Raw genomic sequence first — 26,596 nt, 5'->3', positions numbered from 1 at the left:
CATTACCTACCTATTCTTAAACAGCAAGAAAATATTCAACCTATGTAGCACTTCTGTTTCAGGACTTATATTGTATCTCATATAGTGTGTACACATACTGATTGTATTTGGGGACAAATACCTGACCTTTTTATACTGCTGTTCAGAATATGATGAAAAATGCCTGCCCTGAAGACCAAATTATTAATCTTCATCTCTGAAGAATCAGGTCTTTGGTACAGAAGAACACCTTTGTGTTTGTCCAGGTCATAGCTGTGCAATCGGGAATCTTGGCATGAGTAGCTTAAACGTTTATTTGTGCCAAAAAAAAAAAAGGGGGATTAACATAGTTTTAAAACTTAGTAAATTTTTGGAATCTCCTGTGAAGATGAACACTCAGCACATCAATAGCAGGTAACTACTTTAAATGCCTTATTTAAATACTATGTAGCAAATAATTGAATAATCATGTAATTTTTACATTGTCACTTACTAGATTTTTCTCATTTTTTTTTAGAGATCCAAGTTCCGGTCCTGGATAGGTAAGTATTCTTAATATTTCTTTTTAGCAGTAATTGTTTCACAGAAAAACTAAGCTGAAGTTTATTCACTTTTTTCAATGCTCACAAATATTTTCTTTGGCTACTTCACGTAGATTACTTGATTATGGCTTAGCATGTGCATCTAGATGCATAGTAAGAATCCTTATAAACATTACACTTATTCATTACACTTACTCCCAACTGAAAAAAGTTACTTCCGTTTTTCAGTTTTTCCTACTCAATTTTCAGAAGCATTTTATGCTTCTTCAGGCCGATTGATTTCAATAGCCTGTACTGGAAATTAACTTTCTCCCAACACCTGAACAAGGATATAAGTGTGCAGAGCAGTCTTCTAATGTAGTTAAGATTGTGTATATGTGTGTGCATGTGCATAAGCGCACTGGTTTTAATTAAACTTTCTCCTTTAATTTGCAGCCTTCCAGTCTGGTGTTTTTCTTGCCTCTTCATGACCTCGTGTCTTGAGCAGCCTAGCTGGATCCCCTGGTTCCTGTTTCTTCTTGTTTCAAAATTCTGCTTTCCCCCATTTTAAATCCCCTACCCTTTTATATTCATGTAAATATACTAGGCTTTTATTACCTGTTTTGGTCTTCACTGTTTTTTCTAAGACTTTGATTGGGTTCGGTCCAAGATTTTCCACGTGGCACTGTTCTCCTGGATTCCCTGCCGCAGTGGACTAAGTTTCTCTTGTAGAATGTCTCGGTCATGCTTCTGAGGTTTTGGGGATTTCTATTCTGCTACTTTGTCTTGCTATATGTAGGCGTTGGGGAAGAAGTTAAGGCTGTATCTTTTGCTGCTCTGCTTATTGAAGCAAGTATATTATAAAGCAAGAGAGCTTCTGGATTGTGGGGGATAAGCAAAGTGAATGTGTTCTGGAGGTAAAAAAAAAAAGCAAACGACCCCCCCAACAACAACACATCTCCTCTCCGACATGTTTAGATTCACGAGATGTTTGTTCTAACCCTTTCTGTCCTTATTAGGAAATGCAATCGCATGCTTCCAGGCTAAATGTAGTTCTTCCTTTTTCCCCCCCGCCTTCTGTCAAGTAATCTCTATTTCTGTTCAATTTTGTATTATTTGGAGAGTCTTTCTGTTCAAGTGTTCAGCTATGGAATCCCTTATGCACCACACTGTAAGAGAAACTGCTGAATAGAATGTGTCTGAGACTAATCTTAAATATGTTTTGTTTTCTTGTATAAAACAGTCCCTTAAAAATAATTTTTTGAAAATGTTTGGTTATGAATCTCTTTAAGTTATCTGGTCACTCCTTTGCTGCCTGACTAAAAAAAAAAAAATAAGTATGTGTGTATTGTGATCTTCTCTGGCTCAAAGCAAGGTATTTTGGAGGAAAAAATACCAATGTTTAATTTTAGTGTCTTTTGGCGTTCGTTTTGCAGTAGTAGATTTTTTGATATGTGCGATTTCAAAGTGGCTGTACACTCAAAGTGTTAATTTTTCTTGCTATGACTGTGTCATAGTGCAGCAAGGATTTTAAATGTTGGTTTAACTTTCCATTCAGCTATAAACAGGAGCATATTAACATAGTACATTACAAACATATTTTAAGGTAAAGCTGTTTTGTCTGAAATTCTTGTCGTTTAAACCACTTTTTTTGCATCATTCTTCCTGTGTGAATCCTTTTTGGAGGGAGTGGGGAGGTGGCTCTGGGGAGAAAATCTGTGTTTTTCTTATGCTAATTGAGTAAGGTTTGTCATGGTAATTCATAAGGACATGTCTGTTTCTGCATGTAAAATGGTAAGATGATTACGTGATGTCTTGAAATTTAATATTTTAACTTGAAAAGTAGCATTTGCACAATATATGTCGTGAGTTTGATTTTTGGAGTTTAGGATATAGGATTGAAGTTTTTATTGTGTGGACTGCTGAGATGTTCATGGGAATTCTCATCAGAGGAAACCTCTCAATGTTGATATTTATTTGTATGTTTTAGTAACATAGACCTATCCAAATAAAACACTGTCCCTGGTTTGTTGGGTTTATACATTTTATTTTTTTTTTAAATAACCATGTAACTTGGATTGCCCAAGGTCTTTACAGTCCTGAAACTTAAAATAGTTCCTCTAAGCTAATTTGGGAATAATTGCAACTTTGTTCTTTTTTTTGTGTTTCAGGGAAATGAGGCAAGTTACCCTTTGGAAATGTGCTCGCACTGTAAGTGTTTTAATTGCTACGTTGTATTGTTAGGTTACTCTTATTTGGAGATCAATATGTACAACTTTCATGTATGAATTTACTGGATTATTGCCTGAAAAAACGTGCATTTTATGTACTAGCCAAAAGAGTAAATTTAAAAGGTGAAAGACTACCTTTTGAAAAAACACAGCTTTTGCTGTTTGACTGATTTTTGATTTTTTTACAATCTATCTTTAAAACAAATCACTTAAAGACTTTTTCAATTTTTCTATTAGAACGCAAAAGAAACTTACAGTAGTTTAGATGTCTGTAGCGTGAAGCATTGTAACTGGTAGTTCAGCCGGTGGGGGCTTTTCCATCGGTCCCAGTGCCAGTTCCTCATAGATGCAGAACAGCTTGTGGCGCAGTATGTGCTGTGTTAGGGGCGAAGGAGGTTGCCTAAGCTGCCTTTGCACCCTCAGAGGAAAGAGAGGTTGAGGTTAAAAGAGCTTTTTTTTTTTCCTGTGTATGCTTGCAGCCAGGCATATAGGTGAGAAGCCACTTGGTGTTATTCGGTTTTTGCCACGTGAGCATAAAATTCATTGCTGTGTCTCGTGGGGCTAGTCTGCCCTGTAAAAATAACAAAGTATTTCTTGCCTGAAGCTGACCAAAGAAAGGGTTGTCTTGTGAAGTGTCCCTGTGGTGTTATGCTAAGCGTACTTATTTTAAACTGGTTTTCCCTTGAATATTTTTCTTCAGCACTAAGTCATGCATAGACCTGTGTATGTATGTATGGACTGCTTGATAAAATTCCTCATCTGCGGTGAATCAGATCTTGTTTTTAAACAGGATAACAAATTCTTTAAGCTAGGGACTGTCTTCTAGATTGCTTTCGCAATGCAAGTCATAATTGAACACTAGCTCTCATCAGTCAAATGGTAATATAAAATAAATAATCATGGAGGAATCCTTTTCTAAATATGTTTTGCAGAGAAATGAGGCTTTAGCTAGTAATTTGCAAGTCCTCTATGCCTAATACACATGTCCACATGAATTATAATTTGAGTCATCAGTTTGTAAACACTTGAGAATCTTATCCACAGCACTGCATTGCTGTTAAGCTCTCAGTGTATGTTCTGTTAAATATGGGGGTGTGGGTGGAATTTTCATACTTGATGAAAACTTCAGTAGTCTCTTCCTCAATCCTGTATATCAATCTTGGGCTACTGCTGCATTGGTCAGTTTTTCCTTAGGGACAAACTGGCTTCTGAAGATTTCTTTTTTTACTTTTTTAAACTACGTGTGTCTGCCAGAGTTGTAAGCAGTGTGTTCCCATCCTTCATTTGATTCTAGGACAAGCTATATTCATTGGTAGCAACTGCCAATCTAAAGGTTTATTACTGAGCTTCTTTGCCCTCTTTTATTGCAGAGAAAGAGAAGGTTTCCACCTTATATTCTGTGGTTAAACTATATGTTGAGGATATCATGTAAATCTGCGGTTTTGCGCGATTAAAGCTTTGATGGCCCTTCTCACAGTAGAGTCAGTCAGCTGCTTCTCTGGGAGCAGCATACATCAGGGAAGATGTATTTATCACAGACGGCCCTCTGCTTGATAGTGCCTAGTTGCTGGAATGATAGCAGTGTGCGTAAAGATTCTGGATGCCTGAATATCCTGAAAGCAGGGGTTTTACGGACACAGATGTATACAGCCTGTCTGTGAATAAGTCCACTAAGTAGGTGTTCACCTTGTTCTTCAAATGTTAAACATTCATGCTGCTTCCAAGTAGCTGTCACTGACGGGACAAAGGCTTTTCAGGGCAAGACCAAACAACATTATTGAAGATCATTTGATAAGGATTTTGAATGGTTAGACTTTTTGGGAGGCTGTCAGTTAGCAATAATGTGTTTATGCTGTCAGCAGGGGGGCTTTGGGTTGCAACCTCTGCCTGGCACTGCAGTCGCTATTTTGGTGCCTTGTTTTATAAGAATGAATTTGTTTTCAAGTTGGCAGCTGCAGTAGGCAAATTCAGGATACTGTGTGGAGGATGCACACCATTAAATAGTCAAGAATATTCTGTTTACCCTTCGTTTTATAATATTAGTTCTTTTCATAGGTTGAATGAGTGGTGTTAAATTCCTTAAGAGCATGGTTTTGTTTCTCAGCTGTGCTGTGTCTGAGAAATTACTGAAAATCTAGTACTGGTTTACATGGTGAAAATTTGATGTCAGCCAAGCTATGCCAAATTAGCCATGACAAAATTTTATCCTAGCAAAAAGCTGTGAAGAAAATTATTTTATAGTATAGCAAACAATATTTTATGGTAGAAAATCGTTTATAGTATAGTATTTTATAATATAAACAATATTTTATAGTATGTTTTGGTTTATAAGGAGACTGGTATCTCTTTTCTAACTTAGGAAATTGTAATTGACACATCTGAAGTCATGAAAAGGATTAGGCCAGCTGCGTGTAAGCGTATACAAGACAAGTGGTTGAATGTGTTCTCAAGGGCGTCATCTTTTTGAAATCTGATCTCCAAGACTGAAATGGCTGTCTTGGTTGCTACTCTGAAACATTATATTCGTGAATCAGACAAGACTGTAGATAGAGGTGAGAGCTTTTGCTGAAGGTCTGTTTTATTTTGAGATCTCAGCAATCCATTCTTATGGAGGAAATTTTTTTTTTTTAACCTGGAAACATTTTAAAATAAACTTCGGAACACGTTTTCTTTACAAAAATCTTTTTTTCTGATACCTTAGCAATATTCTTGTTCGTAACGATCTTGTATTTGAAAAATATGTGGAAACTGGGCTCTCCGTGTCCACACTCTGTTCTGTTTTTTGTTAGTTATAACTTTGAGCCAGTATTTTAAGAGTATCTGAAAAGCCAACCTTTTAAATAGAGGTTTAAACATTTAGGTAAACACTTGGATTTCACCTCTTTGCTGAGAGGCATACAGCTTTTCTAAGTTTTGTACGCTTTGCAGATGCCTGTGTTGTGTACTCTGAAGCCATGGATGTACAGTGCTTTGGAATACATAAGCAATTATCCTGTTAACATATCACCAAATGTAGTGGTTTTCAGAGTGGTCTGTGTGGTTTTTAAGGCATTCTTTACTTCCGACTATCATGCTATTAGGAACCTGGCCATATACCTTTACACTGACGAGAAAAAATACTATTAAAAAGGTTTCTGAAATTACTTTTTCAACATAGAGCACGCTGCACTTCAGAAATCTGCTTTTAATTAAGGTTTTTGAGTTGCCACTTGAATGTTTTTTACAATACTATCTGAGCATCAGTTATGTGAGTAAGAGCTTGGAACAAACGAGTGTTTTAAAACGTCATGGATCATCCTCTGTTGTTCTGTGTTGGGGGAAAGGAGTGGAGTATTCACTAATACATATCAACATATTAGAGTGTCCAGCTGAAAGATAAAACTCCTCTTCTGAAATGGGAGTTACACCGAGTATTTGCATGTGGTTTCTTGGAAGCATGGAGTCCTTGCATTTTAACCTGATTCATCCCGTTTTTAGATATATGCAAATGAATTCAAGATACAAAGCAGGTATTGTTGGTTCTAGAATTTTAATACTTGGATGAAAGAGGAATCTCTTGAAAATACTGGTAGTTTTTTAACCAAAAATCCTTAATACTGATGCTGCTTAAAAAAAAACCCTGCCTTGTGTTAGTTACAAGGTGAATGAAATTCAAAATGGATTACGAAATAAGCATAAATAACTCTGTGGGCTTTTAAAATAGTGAATAATTTGATGTTTCTACAGGGCTACCAGCAAAGGCTTTTAAAGAAAAGCATTAAACAGGTATTATTTCAAGGCAGTTAGTAAGTTTGTAGGCTCAGGCATCAGTGCCAAGCTGATGGGATACTTTCCAATTCTGCTGAAAAGCATAGGAAGCATAGAGCCTGCTGTCAGCTGGGGAGCAAAGCACAAAAAAGGCTAACTTGAGTTTGAGGTTAGAGGAACGCTCGCTGCGGCCAGAGCTCAAGGAAGCTCAGACCGCTGTGATGAGTCACAGGCAAACCCTGCCTCAAATGATGTAAACAAAGCTTGATCCTCCCTATTTTGCTCAGTGATGTTATCACCCTGTTTACACTATTGTGGACTTGGACCTCCTTGGATTTCCTAGTGTTTTCATCTCTGTCCTGGTCTCCTGAGCTTGTCTTGTAAAATTCTGTCTGCTACTGCCACCGTCAGTCCTTCTGGCTCAGAAACTGTCACTGTATGTGAACTACCCTGTGGCTGTGCCTTGTATTTTCACAAGAACTTCAGGATGTTTGTGTGGGCACAAGGTTGCCTGTAAAGAGCCTTTAGTGAAGAAGGAAAAGTTTTATTCAGGCTCTGAAAACTTAATTCAGTACTCTGTTCTTCAGTGACAGCTATGTGAAATTTTAAGAAAGTCAGTCTGTTGCTAGATACTGAAGAAGCAGTCTCGTAAAAGGGGCACGTCCATCATAGATGAGGACTGTTGTATATATGCACATTTGTGGAGGAAATGTGAACAAAAAATGAATAGGATGTTTTTGAAATTTGCTGTTATACATAAATATTTGCTGTTTTCCTTTAAACATTCAAAACAAGTCAAACAAAATGCTCCTGAACACAGAAAACCTACATGTTTGTTAGGTAAGTTCAGCTCAGGCAGAGAGAATCAGTAGAAGTGAAGACTGAATTAAAGGAAGAAAGAATAGACAAAAACTGCAAATTTAAAATAAGTCTTAGTCTAATGCATTCATGCCTTATTTTATATTATTTTTTTAAAAGCTCTTTTATGAAGGCAGAGGTGTTACTGAAATATGACTTTTTAAATGTATAAGCTCTTTAAATTTCAGCTTGTAGAAAGGATTTTAAAGGTAGTTGAGGCGCTTGCAATATGTTTAGGGAAAAAATAATGAAATTGTTCTGATATGAAGTTCTCATACAGTCAGTTATGAAGCACTGATCTGCAGATGTTGTTTTTATCCATATATGTTCATTACGAACAGAGGCTTTTATGCTTAGAACTATTAAAGGATATATTCCTATTCTTGTAATTACATTGATTTTTCATTATTTTCTCCTCCATATACTCTCATCCATGGTGTGTCCCTTGCCAGAAATCAAACATTGGACGGGACTGATATTTGGTCAGCTTTTGGCAGAGATACTAATTTCTTCAGTACTGTTCTTTGATTTTATTATTTTTTTTTTATTTTCTTTTTCCCCCCTCAAGAGTAGAACTTCTTTCAGCTCTCTAATGCAGGCAAACTCTGCTTGAATGTTTCAAGGTTAGGAATGAGAAATTTGTAATACCCATTTCTAGTAGAAACTGCTGTATCTGTACCTGGACTCTGTATTGCCGATGAACTGGAGTGGACCATATGAGCTATGAAATTGCATGTGTGTATGTGTACAGAAAGAGTAATTAACATTTTTAAAGTATGAAGACTCTTTAATTTCTTAATTTAGGCAATTGTTGCTTTGCTACAGTTCAGCAAAACACAAAAAAACGTTCTTGAGAAATAATCTTACCTGCATCTCCAGCCTCTTCCCCTTCTCATCATATGATTCTTGTTTTTATCATCCGTAATCTTGACCTCCTTGACTACGAAATTTAAACGAAAAACATAAATTGGTGCTTTATCTTCTCTTAAGCATTGCTGGTTTGTAAATTTAAGTATCTGGCTAATTGCAGATGCAGGGCTGGTTAACTGAACAGTGATTCTTATGCCCAGCAGATGATGGCAGAATGTGTATTTTCAGCATAGCATTGCTTGTTAACATTGTGGGCGGTGGATCTGTTTCTCAATGTCCCGATAAAATGTTCTCTTTTTTTAATTTGTACTGGTAGGTGCTGCTAGAGGTAGATTAGTTTGAAATAAAATACCTTTCTGGGAGAAGTTTGTTTTCTTAGCACATCCTGTGGAAGATCTTCTCTCTCTACTTTAGCAGGCCAGTGTGATGGCAGAGTTGGTCTTGTCTGTCTCTTGTGCCAGCTGTAATAATTTAAAGCTATGTTTGAGTCACTTATATATGTGGTAATTAGCTCCACTTCACAGCAGAACATTGACAGAACTCTGGGGCTCACTTTCAGTCTTTGCTTTTATATTTGTGAGGAAAAATATCATGGACTTTAGCTCCCAAACCAGGAAATGGACTGGAGTCGTGAAATAAGATTTTGCTTAATGCTGCTCTGGGGTTCTGAGAAACGATGCTCTGTAATAACTGCTGGGCTTCCGTGCTGGCTCAGGCTTCTCTTTGGTTACGTCCTCGTCTGTAAAAATGTCATCGCTGTGTTCTGATACTTAGGGTTTTCTTAAGTGTAAGTTAGAAATGTTTCAAAACTTGCAATTGGTTAACTTGTTAGTTTGTGTGGTAAGGGAGAAGAGGTCCAGCTGTGTTAATGCTTCTCTTTCATTTTTCACTTTTGTGATTGCATAAAATTGCAGAACTATGAAATATTTCAGATTGCTTAGGAAGCTTTAATCTTTCAATTTTAGTCAGTGCTAGTCTTTCCATTAGTACTGGAAATGAGATCTCACTGATCTGGTAAGGGGATGACAGTGCATTATATATACTATAGGTAATGCTTTCAGTTTGCTGTTTAGTTGTTTTAAAGTGAAGTTAATTTTAAAAAAGAAATAGTTCGTGTACTTTTTATTGTTTTTTTCATTGTTTTTTTAATAGGAAATAGTTCTAACAGTAACGCTCACAGAACTTATTTCAGGGTTTCCTAACATGAGTTCTAGATGCAACTGCAAACTTCTGATTTCTACAATAGATCATTTATGAGGGATTTGTCTTAAAATAAAGGTCAGTTACTTGAAAGATGTTGCGATTTCTGAGTACAGGTAAGGAAGTAAGACAGTTGTGGCAGAACTAGGACACTATTTTAAGGATGACTAATAAAAGTAGAGACACTGATGTCATGGTTGGACAAGTCCTTAGATACATGATCGTAATATAGATTATTTTTATTCATGTGTTCATTTTGCAATGGAAAATGTGTTTATGTAGTGTGACAAGCCACGTTTAATGTTTTTTTTACTTTTTCAAATGCTTATGCTGTGCAAATTTTTTTAGGACATGAAATATTTCTATGTGAGTTGCAAAGCTGGAATAGAGCTTGCAGTAAAAATGTGATTCTCGTGTTAACAGCTTGCCAAAGTGCTGGCTTTGCACTAAGCTGCAGTGGGTCTGATAACTTCAGGGCAGGGAGTGAGGGTGGATAGTGCCTGGCGTTTCAAAGACTGACTCCATTGACAGTTTTAAGATTTTGAGGAAAAAGGAAACCAAGGAGTTTCTGTGGACAGAAGCAAGAGTTGGCAAATACCTTCAGCATATTGGTGAGAAGCAGCATTTGATGCTGGCAGAACTCCTAAGCAACTATTTGGGCTAACTGCCAGTGGAGCTCTGCTTTGCCGTTCTCTTTAATACTGTCTTCTTTTAGTCTTATGATTATGTTCTACATATAGCTTACCGTATGACGATACAGCTCCTTTTGCGTCATCCAGAGGGGTTTCTGCGTAGCTGTGTCGACAGTAATGAGTTCTTTATGCTGCGCTGCGGTGTTGTGCCGTTAAGAGCGCACCTTCAATCATGTCCTAGGCTTCCCCGTAAACTGGTGGAAAAAAGAACGTGGCTTTATTGCAGTCGAGAGCCTAATTAATTGACGTACCAAATTGCATACTGGAAACTGAGGAAACCACTTTAAGCCTCTGCAAATGCTGTTTAGCCTTATTTTTATAGCCCTAGAGGCAGAATGAGATCTGTCAGTTGCTGGCACAGCAAAGGGAAGATTGTTCTGGGAGTATTGACCCTTTTTGCCCTCTGCCTCTCTAGTTGCAAGCAGTTACCAAGAGCGACTAACTGCAGAATGTCAGAATTTACTATTCAGGCAAAATAAGTCTTGATGGAAAATTTTCCTGTGCTTCTGGACTTCTGGTGTGCTCTCTCCCTTTCGTTCTGAAATACTGCAGTTGTGTGTATCTCTGGATTTGTGTCTGGTTGGTTTTTAGACAAGGATATCGGGAAGTTTAAGTGGAAGTTTGTTACTGCTTTAGTAGAGGATCCAGTCTCCGAATCGGCTGCAGTTTCCAAACATAAAGCTCTGCATGTCGCGTGACGTTCTGTACTGGAAAGACTAAGTACTGTTTGTTTTTATGCTGCACTTTGACAACAGCCTATGGAGTTATTAATGTGATGTAAAGTGGATCAGGTGGTATGTATGTGCCTTGTAGAAGTTAAGAAACAATTTATTTTACTATTGGAGCAAACGCACTGAATGGAGGTGAGAAATGTTGAGGAGAGTGTTGATGTTAGGAAAGAAATTGGCATGGAGGGTTTGAAAGCTTCAGGTTCTGCAAGGTCTGTTTGCTGTACGCTGGCCACTTTCTAGGACTTCCCCAGAACCTCGGTTCCTCCTTCATACCCAAACACGGTGAGCAATTTGTGACCTAACTTTGGTCTCGTAAATCAAGCTGCTGATAGGGATTTTTCAGGTTGTTACAGGGAAAATTTGTCAAGTTTTTCGGCAGTAAGAGTACAAGATTTCTTTTAGTCGTTTTTATGGATTCACAGATTTAGTCCATTCCTGGCAAAATCTGAGATGTAAAGTAGGGTACAAGGTATGTGCTTTAATTGAGATTCTCTGTTAATTTGAAGAGGATAGATGAAGTGGTACTGCTGCAGAACCTGAGTCTGCTTTTATTTCTGGTGCAAAAAACCCTACATGTATGCAGGTGACAGCTACAGGTATGTCCATTTTCTGTTTGGGATGGAAGAAAAAAAAAATTAGGTCTGTCTGGGTGATGTTGTGAGTAGGTGAGTGATAACCAGTCAACAGTGGGACTCTGCTAACCTGCTTAACTTGGCATGTGTCCCAGGAGACCTCTGAAGAAGTGCTAGTTTTTGTTATAAGTTTACTAATATAATTGTCTTTCTAACTTACGTTAGGCTAGTGTGAATGTAATGCTAGCTTCTTCAAAGAAAACTCAGTCTTTTTTTAATTACTTCATACCAGGTATTTATAAGAGCTGTCTGACTAAGAACTGGCTAAGCACCCTCAATCCTTAAAAATGTTGTGTCAGCGTGTGGTATTCAGTGACTCACAAGGCTAGCTGTATTATGGCTGGGGCAGGGAGGAAAAAAGGTAAGGTTTATTTAAAATAAAACGAAAAGGCTTGTGTTTGTCTTCAGAATTCGACATTATCTTTGTAATCTTCCATGAGAGTGTTTAATAGTTGTAATAAAGAAGGAGAAATTCTGGTAGGAAAGCTATAAAGAAATACGCATTGTGTTTAACTGGGAAAGGGTTTACTGAAGCATTTCTGAGAATAGGTATATGTATTTTTTTTTCCCTTCCAGTTGATGCTGATGAGATAAAACGACTAGGAAAGAGATTTAAGAAGCTTGATTTGGACAACTCTGGTTCTTTGAGTGTGGAAGAGTTCATGTCTTTACCTGAATTGCAACAGAACCCATTAGTACAGCGAGTAATAGATATATTTGACACAGACGGAAATGGAGAAGTGGACTTCAAAGGTAAGACACAGTGCTTTGTGACAGGTGGTGGTATTTTATCGCAATTCCTGGAGCCTTGGAATTCGAATTTTGCAAGAAGGGAAGGGTGAAGAAAACGTGTTAATCAAAATAAGGTGCTAATTCCTGGTGAAACTGAATACCAGTAAAACTAGTTTCCCTGGCGCATTAGGGCACTCCTGAATGAAATGCTTAGAAGAGCAGATTGTTTAGTAATAGCTTTCCAGGTCATACCAATTTAGGAGTACTCATTAAGTATCTCTTGAAGTACACTAATTCATCCTCTTAATTGTGGTGCTATCTGAAGTATATTCTTAGGCTGAAGAGACTGAAAAAAGTGGGATAAATTCTGTAAACGGTGTAGCTGTGTGGAAGTTGTATTTATCTAAATGTTATGAGATCTGTCTTTTGGAATATTTTAAAAATAGTTTTCTAAATTGTGGAAGTAGCCCAAATTTTTTCTGTTGATACTTCCTTTACAAGATTCTTTTTATGATCTTAGGTAGACACTTTGAGTGAAAAACTTAAGTTTGATTTAGTACATTCTTCCAAAATCTTAAACTTATTTAAAATAATTACAATTGAAAGGGCCAGCAGGTTGAAAATCTTTGTTACTAGTTCATGTTAAAACATTCTCTGTCTCAGAAGTGACAAAATCTGTAACTTCTGTTCAGGGTAATACTTAGTACCTCTTGTTGCTCATGATTAGAAAAGGTTAATCAGTTTTTCTTGAGTTTTTTTTTTTTTTAATGGAGCAAATTCTTAAATCTCATTTATATTGTCAGGCTGACATTTTAAGCAAACTGTTAACGCACAAAAGCTGCTAACCTTCACAAAATCCCGTAAATGTCGATAGGGAGAACTACAGCCTAACTGGAATGTTGAGTTCTTGAGGCTTTTTCTTGGTATCAGTTTCCAAAGTAGTAATTGTTGTATGTAATTGTTCAAAATCCCCTTGTGAAAAATAGGCAGTGATGAAAGATGATGCTATATTGTATGTGACTTTGAGCTGTGATTAAAATAATTATCAAGAGCTGTTCTTCTTGGGTGGGAACAGGAAGTTGTCAAAATCGATTTTCCATGGGAAAATGATGCTGTTGCAGTAAGTGGCAATGAATTCTGTTGTTGTCTGGCCAAGTTTGATTCATTTCATTTCTTTTTTTCTGTCTCAGAGGGAAGCTCAAAGGAAAGATTTTAAACTGAAAGAGGGTAGATTTAGATCGGATATAAGAAATTCTTTCCTGTGAGGGTGGTGAGCCCCCAGCCCAGGTTGCCCCGAGAAGCTGTGGCTGCCCCATCCCTGGAGGTGTTCAAGGCCAGGTTGGATGGGGCTTGGAGCAACCTGGGCTGGTGGGCGGTGTCCCTGCCTGGAGCAGGGGGGTTGGAACTAGATGGTGTTCAAGGTTCCTTCCAACCTAAACCATTCTATGATAAAGAAAATGACAAGTGTGGGGAAACTTGCATTCTTTTGTTGAAAGACTCAAAATTTAGACTAATCTTTCATAACCATAATAGTAAAATTGAAGTTATCAGTCAAGCATTCTGTTGATAAATAACATCAGAATTGTTGACTTAATTTCACAAAACTTGTTGAAACTGTAATAGGCCTTTCAAACTAATGCTATATTGCTATACCTCTCGTTTCTATACCATAGTTTAGCTGTTTCTGTAGTTTAGCTGGTTTCTATACCGTAGTTTTGCACTGTTGTCATTTTTACCACCCGAAGTTCTAGGAAGTGTAGTTATGGGATCTCATCCAGACATATCGCATCCCAGGGCTTTTTGGCAAATGAAGAGTTTACTCCTGGGATAATGAATTCCTTGTTAAACAGTGTAAATTTTCTTTTTTACCCTGTTTCTTATATAAAAATTTTTATAGGTTTTTTTTTTCTAGAGCAGTTTTCCGTTTTATGTAATTCTTGCATGAAGTTGAGAAACCAGTCTTGAGAAAGGAGCTCTACAATGAGAATTCCCACTGGAGTAGATTTAGTAGAAATCTCAGTGGAGTTTTGTATCAGATTCTGGTGAAAGCTGAGTTCAGAATTAGTTAAATTCTTGTGTGAACAAGTTGGTTCAGTGAATGCAGTATTGGATTTGAAGTACTTCCCGCTAAAGAACGCTGAAGTATCAAAGTAGGCAATATTTTAAAAATTTTAGAGCAATTTAGATGCTTTTTACAATTCCTGAAAAATTCTGAATGTTGATTTCCTTGCTTTATTAAAAAAATAAACTTTTTTGTAATTTTTTTCTTGTATTCTTTAGAATTTATAGAAGGAGTCTCCCAGTTCAGTGTCAAAGGAGATAAGGAACAGAAGTTGAGGTGTAAGTATTTTGATTTTACTTTAAAAGGTTTTGATCCTCAAGAATACACTTTTGCTAGTTAACAGTGAGAAACCAGAAAATCCAGATTCTTCTAAAACAGCGGGGAATCACAAAGGTGATTAAGCCTATAAGCTTTTTGCACACGTTGTCATTTGTGTGAAGAATTTGCCAGCACTCTTTTCTGTGAGGAATGTTTTCAGGAGGTTGCCTTCTGAATATCTTCGGTTGCTTCCCATTTTGAGAAAAAAAAAATAAAATCATTTAAGGATACTTAGTTCACAAACTGTTAGCAATGTACTTCGCTTTAATATGAATTTTTTTGCTACTACAGTAGACCAGCACTAAATTCGCTTGTTTGAGAACTGCATCTCAGGAATACAACATCACCCGAGCTTTTGGAGTGGGGAAGGGATAAGCTCAGTCATGGATGTAGCTTTCAAAAACTGACATGATACAGATTTAGGAAAGAAATGTACTGTACTGAAGTGATTAAAAATAAATTCAGTCTTAATGCCAAATTGTTCGCAGCAAAGTAACCAGGTGGGATTTTGATTCATCTGTTCCCTGGAAGGTTGTAATTTTTTCTGCTTCCAAAGGAGCTGCTACTTGGGTGCTTTACTTGCGGTGGTGAAGATTTTCCAGTTCAGCATTTATAGAGGAGTTTTACTGCTGGTGCTAAAACAATCTCGATTGACATTTCTAAAATGAGGGTTTTTTTTCTTTTAAATTCAGTAGTAGCACCATTCATTTTATTGTTTCTGATGTTTCATGTTTTTCAGAATGAAAGGGAAAGGCTGTTAGAAATCTTCCTTAAACTGCAGTATTTGTATCAGTTTGTGCAGGGTGGTGTCATCACTTATTGTTAATGCAAAGCCCATGAATGTATATTGCTCTCTTCTGACCACATTTGTTTACTGGCAGTTTTACACGTATTTATTTTACTTCTGCAGTTGCTTTTCGCATTTATGATATGGACAAAGATGGTTATATCTCAAATGGAGAGCTCTTCCAGGTGCTGAAGATGATGGTTGGGAACAATCTCAAAGACACTCAGTTACAGCAAATTGTAGATAAAACCATAATAAATGCAGATAAGGATGGTGATGGAAGAATATCCTTTGAAGAATTCTGTGCTGTAAGTAACCTCTAAAGAAAACTCTGATATTTTAGAATTAAAAAAACAGGAGGAAAAATGGTAAACAGTATAAAGGGTAAGGTTATAACAGCAGAGTATTTTTTCTGATCTGGCAACAGTCACCCTTTGACGCAGCTTTACTAGAGATGGTATCGTCATCTTGGGGCTTCCAGTAGAGCAGTGTGTCTTAAGGCCTGTGAGCCTGTCCTGAATCGTGCGGATTTCCCGTGGAATCTCCCGTGCCAGAGGAAGAGGAGGCTGTTGCATTCAGAGCACAGCAACTCGTATAAAGTAATTTCAATGTCACTGAATGACATAATAAACACAAGACTAGTCCTAATTATTTTTGCACATAGACAAAAATGCTAGTCTGACATGAAGACGTATATTGGATTCCATTCTCTATGCTGGTAGAAAATAGGGGCTTTAAAGATGAGTTGCGAGTGACTGGCTTGTCGTAGGAGGCTGGTTTTCCTTGCTTTCAACAGTTAAATTTGACTAAATAAGAGCACTTTTGTTTTAAATGTCTCTAGCTGCTTAATAGAATACACTGAGTGAAAAAACTCAGAGCGTGGTGGGCAGGCGTGTACCGGGGGGAAATGCTTCAAACCATCTGAAAAAAACAGAGTATGTCATAGCAGAGCTCTCTTTGAAAAAGTGTGGCTCTCGGGGGCGGTGTGTGGAGGGGAGAGGTGTGTTCCATAGAGGTGAACTTTAGGTTAATCTCCCGAGATCTCTAAATTAGGTGTCTGCTCCAAATCACCCTTTAGAAAGGTTTATCTTTGCAGGGTGTGGAGAGAGCCTGGGGAGATTATCGCCAGCTGCAGAACAGGGGGATTTTACAAAGGCCGGGGGAGCGGGATTTGTGTCAGTTACAGGGAGAGTAACCCCTCAAGTGCTGCTCTGTAAAAAGGACCAACAGTTGAAAGGTGCATTTTAAAAACTTTGTATTTTACTGTGCAGAATGCTTGAATGGAGCACTTGAGACTTGTAATGGTTGATTTGCACCCGTGTGATGTATTTTTTTTAATTAGTTGACAGCAAGTTTTAAATTCTTTCTCCTTTAAAAGAAAAAGTAAAGCACACATTGAAACTGGAACGTTTGAAAATCACAATAATAAGTGTTTACATGTTAATTTTAAATGGTGTATTAATGAACACACACCTGGGTAGCACTGTTAGAGTCAGTAGGCGCTCAAGCCTTGGTTTTGTTTCCTATTCTTTGAATTTACAAGTTCAGTTCAAACATAACTTGTTCATACTCATGATCAATGCAAGTTCTAAAAAAGGGGGGAAAAAATCTGCCCTCCCCCAAACTATTAAAGCACAAAGGTTCTATTGCCTGCTTTGGTGGGGTTTTTTTTTTTTGGTAGAGATTAGTTATTTTTGTGGCATCATGTGAAAACCCGTGGTCGTCTACAGAGAACTCGGAATGAGTTGCAGCCCGCAAACGCTACATTAGTGAAATATCTTTTCATTTTTTGCACTGGGCTATTGTCTTTTAGCCATCCATCGAATATGATGTTGCCTCTTCTTTTCTTTTGTCCTTGAGCTTCTGCCAAGACTTCTGTCTTGTACTGCTGTTTGATTTTTCCTCTAGCTTTCTTTCAGTTTCTTTAGTTCTTGTTGACCTCCTGACAAGACACCTTTCATTCCTACAATCTCTTACCCTCTTTTTCGCATTTTGCCTTCTTGGCATTTTGTGCCATCTATCCACCAAAATACTTTTTCTTTCGTGGCATTTGGCCTTTGAATTTTATTTCCACTTTGTAGAAAGTTCCTCTGCCATGGCACCTTTCTTCCTTTCTCTGGGCACAGATCGTACGCCTTTGAACCCTGGTAATTCTTTTCTGGGTGCATGCAGTCTTGTCATAAATCCTGCTGCCTTTCCTAAGGCCCTTTGCTTCTCATGTAAAAACGCAGAGTTTTACAGGGTGTTTTAGAAGTAGAGTTAGCTTTTCATTTAATGTGCTGAAACATAATACAAGGTCAGAATATGAGATGGGGGGAGGGAAGACAAAATGGTGTAACTGACGCTGTTTTTCAGGCCCTTGAGTGTGTAAATTGTACTAATATAATTACCTTGGTTCATACATAATTCATTCACATGTCGAACAGTACTTGTGAAATGTAAATTAGTTTGGAGAGGCCAGGGAAGTACTGTAATTACCATTGACCTGAATGCACCTTCTGAATCAAGTGTGTTCTTTGCGCTGACTTCCGGTTCTCGTCTATTTACGAACACTTTATTTTTCTCCCAGGTTGTAGGAGGCCTAGATATCCACAAAAAGATGGTTGTAGACGTGTGACTCTGTAGGGCACCACCCAACACTTTTGCTTTCTTCTCCATCTCTGAAGATCTGCTCAAGACGTCCAGCAATGCTCTCTGTGTATTTAAATGGAAGTATTTTTCTCTGTGAAGCCACATTTTCCAACATGAGCCTCATGAAGCCAACTAAGTGTTATTGAACTTTTATTCTCTCAATAACTCAGTGTAGCACTTTAAAGTCTGAAGGACAGCAAAGATGGAAAGAGCATATCAGTGTGGTGGAGAAAGGGAAGGGGTTGGCTTTTTAATTTATTTTTCTTCATCTTTTATAACAAGGAAATATCTATCTATATATATATATGTGTGTGTGTATTTATATATAGATATATATGTAGCTTTCTATATGTAGTAGCTAGGTGGGCTTTAATTTAATATACTTGATTCAGAAACAAAACTAGAGTACAAAGTGCCAAGCAGAATATTAACAGTTCAATATATGGATATACATCCTTACTTTTATTTCACACAGTTTTATATATATAGTAGAAGAATGTAAAATTTTAACTGGGTGTTAGGTCAACTCTTTTCCTTTTCCTCTGACTGTTCAGATGTTTCTATATATTGACTGGCTGACAAAGCAATGCTTCTTATTAATTCACCTTAATTACATTTTTTTGTAACACAGGAGACTAAGTTTATTTATACCTGTTAATATATTACCAGGGACTGTGTCTCTTTGCTAAATAACTTAGTACAGTTCTACTTAATATGAGAATATAGTTTAATGCTACTGCCAAGAACTAGCCCTCGTGTGCATATAGTAACTGCAGAATGCTTTGATGGCCGCTAGATTTCGTCACCCAGGAATGCGGAGCAGTTACAGCTGTCCTGAAGTTACGGCAAATCTGCTGTTCTGGATTCATGTTAGCTACAGCTGCGCAAGGTGTTAGAGGCATTCATGATTTGCTCTTGGGCTTAGCTAATGAAATTAGGATCGACGTAACTGTGCAGGATTCCCATCTACTTATTTTATACAGTACTTAGATTATAAAATGTTCTTGCCATTTAAATTCTGTTGTTTCAACCATTGATAGTTTCCCCTCTGCATTTAAATACTACTACAGGTAGCATAAATAAACTGGTAATATTTTATATATATATATATGTATATAGGATTCATACGGGGGGAAAAATCTCGTTAACCTATGCCATAGAGGAGGAAAACTTCACACTATCTAAATTTATACCTCTTGCGGTTCTCCAGGCCTTCGCCTGGAGAGTTTTTTTTTCTTTTCTAGATTTGTCCATATCATAATTTGTAACGGATGGTAACTTGATATATTTGTGTGATATAAAAGTAGCGAGCCATGTTTTACAACTTTATATCATCCCTTCCCTTTTCTGCAATGGTACTATTGGCTGGAAGAAAAACATTTGCTAGATTTTTTTAGGACAGTACATCTTTCCTGTATAGTAGTTTTTCTATTAAAAAAGTTGTTTTATAATCAGCAGTGGAAAGTGCAGGTTGTCTGAACCTATTTCAATCGAGCACCTGTCTGCCATAGCTGTTCCTTCAACTGAGTGCTGCACATCATGGGCTCTGTCTGTGAGAGAGAAATCCAGGTGCTTGGTGTCCTTGCATGACATGAAGTTTTGCATGTAGATCGATTTGAAATGTTCCTCTTGTTTACATAATTTGCATAATTTAAAAGATAATGTTGCCAAACTTTGGTAAATGTTAATGTTCAAAACAAAAATCTCCACTACATGTAACTTTTCTTCCTCTGGATCAGTACGTGGCTTATAATCCCAGCCAGTGGTTGTATCTGTTCCAGTGTCAACTGCCATGTGCTCTGCTTCAAGGGGGAACTAGTCTTTTGTGAATTTTTTGTACATAAGTATTTGTTACAAACATTTTAGCAAATGCTTTCGATTTCTCTTACTTGCTTGTGCATATCTTGGCTGGCATTATAGGAATTAGTGCTAATGTTATTTCCTTAGGGGGATTGGAAGGGGAGGGATGAGGGGTTTTTTTTAGTTTGTGTGGGGAAAAATGATTTATGTTGAATGTTTAGTTTTTCCTCTGCATGCTACATCATATGTTGTGGGAACTATAAGAACCTTCATACTATATGAATACAAAATAAAATATTTGAACCTTGCCTGGGCTGCTTCAGTACTTACCTAGTCAACTTAAGCTGACTCCTGGTCAACTTAAACTGCTCTGTACCGTGCTTTAAAGAAAAGAAAACTTGCTGTTAAGTTTTTGTCTCTATGGAAAAACTGTACAGGGGGCAGAGTCCCCTGGGTACTTCCAGGCTTTATTTCAGTGTTTCAACACCACTTACGTGTATTTTTTTTGTAAAAGCACATCTGGTTCTCTTTGTTAGGTGTCCGAATTGGATAGAATACCTTGTTTAAATCCTACTGAATGCAGAATGATTGTGGTAAGTGGAAGGTGGTTTAAAAAAAAAAAAAAAACAAAACAACAAACAAAACCCCCTAACCTTTAACGTAGGTGGAGAATGCAAGGCAGCTGCTTTCTCAAGGAAAGGTCTGAGCTCCGCTGGTGAGAACAATCCTCCCTGTAGCAGGTATGTCCTTTAGGGAAGCTGTTTCCTGTTGCTCTTTGTGGTGCAGTTGTTTGGGCCTTCTGCGTGTGGCCCTCTGCCTTTCCTACTGCTTGTGGTCAGTATCAGTGTGCACCTGCTTTAGGATAAAGATTAGATTACTTCTGTGCGTCCTTCCCTCACTCTCCCCTTATCTTTAATTGAGATCAATGCCATAAGCAACCCCCGAATAGAAAATGTGCTGACCGGGTAGGTGCCCTGTTTTACCTTGAGCTGCTCAAAACGGACACGCTCTCCCCTCTCTAGCTCAGACTGCTGACAGCTGTACGTTTAGGTAACTTAAATCTCTTAGCAAGTGAAGGCTGGAGTGAATTTGGCTATAACAATCATCCCGTACTACAGCATGCTGCACTGGAAACTTTGCTGTGGTTTTGATACTCTCATTTTGTTTGTTTGTTTTTTTTCTTGTTCACAAACCTAAACTGAATTATTTTGCCTGAGACTTGTTACCAAGTTTGTCTGGCAGGGGCAGGAGAAAAGGGCCCCTGTAGAAGTCAAATTGGGATGAAGGCTGGGCTCTGTCATCTCTCCCCCTACTCTGTTGCATAAATGTACCGCTTCAAGGAGAGGAGACAGCACTTTGCAGGTGTTTGTGCTCTGGTACGATGGCACGTATTTAACCTGGAGGCTCTTGGCCTCACTAGCTTGCCCTTACAAATCATTTGTGAGAGAATAAAAAGGAATAAAATCTGTATAGGTGCAAATTTTAGGATTAAGTTCAAATGCACTACTGTACCTCTTTGTCTTTGTACGATACACTGTCTCATCAGCAGCCGAGACTCATTGGGCAGCCTGCCGCTCAATTTTATGTTCCATTTGATTCTTCCGTTTTCTAGGAAGATGCTGGTGGTTATGAATACCTAACTATGCTGATTCCTTTAGGCTCAAGCTCCACGGCTTTCTGAAGTCCTCACAGCACTCTCTTTAATACATGGATCTTCAAAAAGTCAGTAATGAAGCATCTTTTTGTTTAAGGAATAAGTTGAAGTAAAATCAGGTACCCGTACTTCTGATACAGACACAACCAATTTAAAATAACTTTTAATGACTATACACAAATACTAAGTGTGTTCACATCAGACATGCTGTCTGGTTTGAAATTAGACTGACTGCACAAACAGTCCTGGTTTTCTTCTGGGCTTTGAAATCAAGCAGAAGACTGAGTGCTCGTGTAGCTCCAGGCCTCTCTTGTCCACAGAAACCGCAACTGCCAGCCCCAGTCCTTGGTGGTGCAGCTGCACCGCAGCTCAGAATCTTTCAGCTGCTCTGCTGGCCACTGCCCGAATATTGCCGTAAACTTTTGATGGAGGGCTTCCTGCAGCAGAAAGCACAAATTCAGTCAGCAAACAAGATAATGGATCTCACAGAAACCGATGTTTTGCTCTCACATCTGTATTAGAAGTGAAGAAATAAGCCCAGGGGTGAGAACGATGGTTGAGGTTAGCCACCCTGTCTATTGCTGCAAGCGCAGAGTTAAGCTGCTGCTGTGGGTTGCCCCTTTGGCTTTTGAAGACAGTGCATTCAAAATAGCCCGTCAGGGAATGCTGCAGCTAAAGCAAAAAGCAGAAAGTCTTCCTTCTGCTCCACGGAGAGGATTTTGGAGCCAGCAACCAAGCCCTGGGCTCCCTCCCTTCTCTTAAGAGCAACAATTCCCAGCAAGCTACCTGCTCCCAACGCAGCTGTGGACACAGCAGGGAAAAAGACAAGACCCACAGAAAGCAGTTTCTCAGACTGCGAGATCTATTCATATATAGTAGAGAAGATTAGATAACAGGACTTACCTAAAATTAGATTGCAAATTGCTGTTCGTGCCATTTTAATGTTCTGAAAAGATCCCAAAATATGAATTTTCCTGTAAAAAGCAATCAAAGTAGCACTAGTTAGTGGGGGAAAAAACCCTCCCTGTGATTATATTTAGTTAATAGAGCATCTAAGGTGAGAAATGACCATGGAATTGCAGATGAGTGTACTAGTTCCTTTTCTACAGTTGTAATTAAAAAAACGAAATGCTCAAAACCAAGCACCCTACAACATAGAACCTGTGCTCTCCAAAATCCTTTATAAAATAGATTTTACAATTTGCAAATTCAGTGTAGCAGCTTTAGAAGGAAAACACTGTTGTGGGGCCGGTGGGTTCAACTTCGTAAGAAGGAATTGTTATGCTCTGCAGAGTCACTCAATGCCAGGTATGCTGGTGATACTCATCGTTCTCAAAAGGTGAAATAAATAGCGTTCATTAAAAGTAACACTTAAATAATTTGTTTTACTAATGCTCTACCATAGTTTCAAAAAAAAAAAAAATCAAGTTATCTTTGTTCCTGGAAGAGGACACAGATTAATTTAAGGAAGTCAATACTTACGTGTCAGCCAGAACTATTCGTGTCCTGGTTACGTTTTCTATAGTGAATTTTGTTTTCCCGCCTTTCCCTGCTATTCTCCCTATTGCTCTCGACAGGTGATCTCCTTTCAAAGGTTTGACTAAAATGAGAATAACACACTCAGTAAAACAGCAGTGCTGTGTATTTCTGTAATGCTTCCCTTGCTCAAGGGACTGGAAACAACTCATTTTACGTAATACAAAAGCAACTTCACTCTAGGTGAAATACATATATATCTGTAGTCACCTATGTGACTGGAAACGAAAATCTCATCCAGGGGTACGTGACAAGGGGCAGAGAGAAATTCTCATACAGAACTGCAGTGGAAGGCAGTCTTTGTTACTGAGCTATTAAGACTGAGGAAGGGAAACAGAGCCAGAGTGCACAGAATTGACATCAGTAGGAATTAAATAGATCACATTTAAACACTGCTCTCCTTGGAGCCACTTCCAAAGAGTCCCAGTAATACATGAAATAATAAATGTTTCTGCTGCCTACTTCCCACCTCTCACTGTCAGGACAGTTTAAAAGTCTAGTGGGTATGTATTCCCCAAAACATTCCACATCCCTTCAGTTTAAAATAATGTTTATGCTGGCGACAAGAAAAATCCAGTCAACCTGACAAAGTGACATGGTTTTAACAACGAAAGTTTGGGGGTTTTATTGGGATATCTTAACAAAAATGAGAACCCTTTCAAGCCGCCTGTACCTAGACAATAATTCTGTGTATTGGCACGAAGGTTTTCCTGAACCCTGGGGACAAGTGACACAAGTGGAGCAGAGGGGGAAAAAAAGATAATAAATGTACATATGACTACTTGATTACCACAGCAGAAACTACTTACCATCTGTAACTTCAAATGATTCTAGAAAAAGATCATCTAATCTGATGAGAGCAAGAGCATCCTAAAATATTAAGAGATTTGTTATCAGCATGAGTGTTACAGTATGACGGAGTTGCAAGCTTATATGTTTTCTTTACACATATGAACAGATGACATCAGATGTATTTCTCCACTTTTTTTCAATAGCACTATAAGCATTTATTTCTGTGTAGAGACGCCTACAAATGCTCAGACCCACCCCCCCCCATTCACCACAGGCCCTCCTACGCTAGTGAAGTCTGTAAAGGTCTGCAGCAGCGAGCAGCCTGTATGATACTGCAAAAGGTGCTTTTGTTTTCTCAGAGTAAATTTTGGGTTTTGAACAGACTGATGGTTATTGGCTGGGACTAAAGCAAAATGAACAGTCTCTACGTGTGCAGAGCACCTCAGAGCCAGAGAGAAGGTAATTTCCTCTTTGACATTAAATATTGCCTCCATTTCATAATTTTAATTCTGTGCTGTTTCAAGATTACCTTTTTATTCTGCATTAGCCTCAGAAATTAGACTTCCAGTCACAATTTCAAACAAATTTTTTTCTAGAAAACAACCACAAGATTTTTATTTCTTTCTTACTGTAATTTGCAGAGGCTAAAGACTTCATGCAAGCAAATTCCAGCAACCTCACAGCTGATCTCTTGGGAGACTCACCTCTACTTGAAACCCAAGTATAAACGCTTTCACAAAATCAGCTGCTTTCGTTAGAGCACTGAGGTCCTTTGTCTCTTGACAAGTCTGCAAGACAAGAAGTTACATTTGTAAATTAAAACCATGAAAGTAGAAACCTTGAAAAAAATCTAAGAAATGAAGGCTAACCATTAAAAAGCCGCATTTAGGTAATGCTCCTATATTGCACTTTACTGAAAGACCCAAGTGATAAACTTTGTGGTTTCTTGTAACATTGACCCTCACCCCCAAGAATGCCCCAACCACCGCAGCCTGTGTTTGGAGGGGAGGGAAAAGAGAAACTGCTGAAAATCCCCACCACCAGTGACGGAGGAGAACCCTTTTTATGAAATAAACAAAGACCAAAACCCCCAAGTAAACTGAAACGCAGGACAGCAGAGTAAGAGAGAAGGACGATGGCGGGAGACAGCTCGAGGAGGGGAAGTTACTCTAATGACAATATCCTACAGGTGATGAGAAACAAATCAGCCCGATTTTGTTCAAATTAGGAACAAATCAACCTGACAAAGCTGCAAATGTTGGAGTGTTTAAGTTTTATACTTCCCACCCCCCAGCAGAGGCCACAGGATTTGCTGCCAAAGGGCATTTTTTCAGCTCATGTTCTAAACCTGGGCCAAAGCGTTCCTCTGCCACCAGTGGAAAAGTTTGTGCTCATCTGCGTTTACAGATCCTAACAGGGACAGCTTAGAAAAGAGCAGTCTTTGAAGCTGTAAGAAAAGCAAAGCAGAAAACAATAATTGAGGAAGGTAATCATGTTAATTTCTGGAATGTATCGAAGGTATTCTGAAATGTCATTTACAGCTTCCACACCATGTCAAAGAAATGACAGAAACTCATTTCAAAGTTTTCAATTGTTTTATACTCATTATAGATACGGGCAAAATTCAGTCCGCTTGATCAAGAACCTGCTTTTCAACCAGACATCATTCCGTATCAAAAAGCAGGGTTAAAATCCCAGGTTTCTCACCTGTGTAGTTATTCAGTGGAATTGCAAGTGTTCCTAACCTTCCTTCAAGTTATTTCTTGCAAGTGTAAAGAAGGGATAGATCTGTCACCTTTCCTAATAAGCTGGCCCCACTTGTCACTAAAGATAGTTTTTTCCCCTCTAGTCGCTACCATCAAAACTGTGGTAAGATTTCAAGGTTAGGAAACAAAATTACTGGTGGTGTCTGATTTTCATCATTACGTTATAAAGTCTCATACATCAACATTGCTCATACAGTAACTCATCTGTCAAAGGCACAGCACGAGCTCTGGATATACACAATTAAAACCAGCTACTCTGAATAGTCCTGAGAAGGAATAAGGCTGAAGAACGCGCATCTACAAGGTTTACAATTACATATTGGTATCTGTACCCCATGCTATTGCAGTGCAATCCATTAAGGATAATCACAAGCTGTTAAGCCACAGGCCCTTATTCTCTGCCACAAACAAAAGACATTAGAAGATTTGGTGTCCCCCTCAAAAGACACTGTTAGCTGAGAATTGTCACATAAATACTTAGTGGCCTTAAGTGTCTGGCAAGCATTGCATGCCAAAATCGTACCTAACGAACAGACTAAGATTCTTCCTTAATTCTCAAGTATGTAATTTTCTCCTATAAAAATTGGAAAAAAAACCCAATCCCGACCAAAAAAAACAAACCCACAAAATCCCAGCAGTTTATGCCGGTCCCTTCCAGAGGAGACGAACGCTTTAGAATTTTACTTACATTAACTACTTGCATGTAAGCGATAAGTGACAGATTTTACTTTGACCCCCGGTGAGGGGTTCCTGGTTAGGTGAAAGTAGGGGGTTTCCCAAGCACCCGGCGGGACTCGGAAGGCAGCCCTTTAACAGGCGGAAGAACGCCTGCGAGGAGAGGCGCCGCGCTTCGTGGCTCGGCCGGGCCAGCGGGAGCAGGAGCTCTCTTTACCTTGATTTCAACGTTCCTCGTTTTCAAGTTAAACCTGATTTGAAGTTGCAAGTGCTCCACGATCGGCGTGAATATCTTCATCCAGTTCTCTTTTAACGGAGTGTACCTGTGGGCCGGCACGGGAACCTTCCGCAGTTCGCCTTTTCCGACCTAGCGGCGGGGGGG

The 26,596-nt window shown here is 38.4% G+C and overlaps 2 protein-coding genes across 2 annotated transcripts in view; one reads left to right on the top strand and one right to left on the bottom strand.

Moving 5' to 3' along the window:
• The first annotated feature begins 2,676 nt into the window (after positions 1-2,676).
• On the top strand, positions 2,677-20,099 carry PPP3R1 (protein phosphatase 3, regulatory subunit B, alpha). Its single transcript, XM_009883926.1, has 5 exons — positions 2,677-2,711; positions 12,038-12,214; positions 14,474-14,533; positions 15,484-15,668; positions 17,930-20,099. Exons 1-5 carry the CDS (start codon positions 2,699-2,701, stop codon positions 17,975-17,977), a joined length of 483 nt encoding a protein of 160 aa, XP_009882228.1. The 5' UTR covers positions 2,677-2,698; the 3' UTR covers positions 17,978-20,099.
• Positions 20,100-21,814: 1,715 nt separating this feature from the next.
• Positions 21,815-26,596, bottom strand: part of PNO1 (partner of NOB1 homolog (S. cerevisiae)) — a 5,446-nt gene continuing 664 nt past the window's right edge. The window contains exons 2-7 of the mRNA XM_009883935.1: positions 26,432-26,581; positions 24,478-24,561; positions 23,791-23,851; positions 22,928-23,045; positions 22,349-22,419; positions 21,815-21,882 (exon numbers count right to left, since the gene is read on the bottom strand). Of these exons, the coding sequence (XP_009882237.1) occupies positions 21,815-21,882; positions 22,349-22,419; positions 22,928-23,045; positions 23,791-23,851; positions 24,478-24,561; positions 26,432-26,581 (552 nt within the window). The remainder of the gene's footprint in view (positions 21,883-22,348; positions 22,420-22,927; positions 23,046-23,790; positions 23,852-24,477; positions 24,562-26,431; positions 26,582-26,596) is intronic.

Source organism: Charadrius vociferus, unplaced genomic scaffold, assembly GCF_000708025.1.
Source record: "Charadrius vociferus isolate BGI_N301 unplaced genomic scaffold, ASM70802v2 scaffold1064, whole genome shotgun sequence".
NCBI classification, from domain to species: Eukaryota; Metazoa; Chordata; class Aves; order Charadriiformes; family Charadriidae; genus Charadrius; species Charadrius vociferus.
This window is presented reverse-complemented; position numbering and strand designations above follow the sequence as displayed.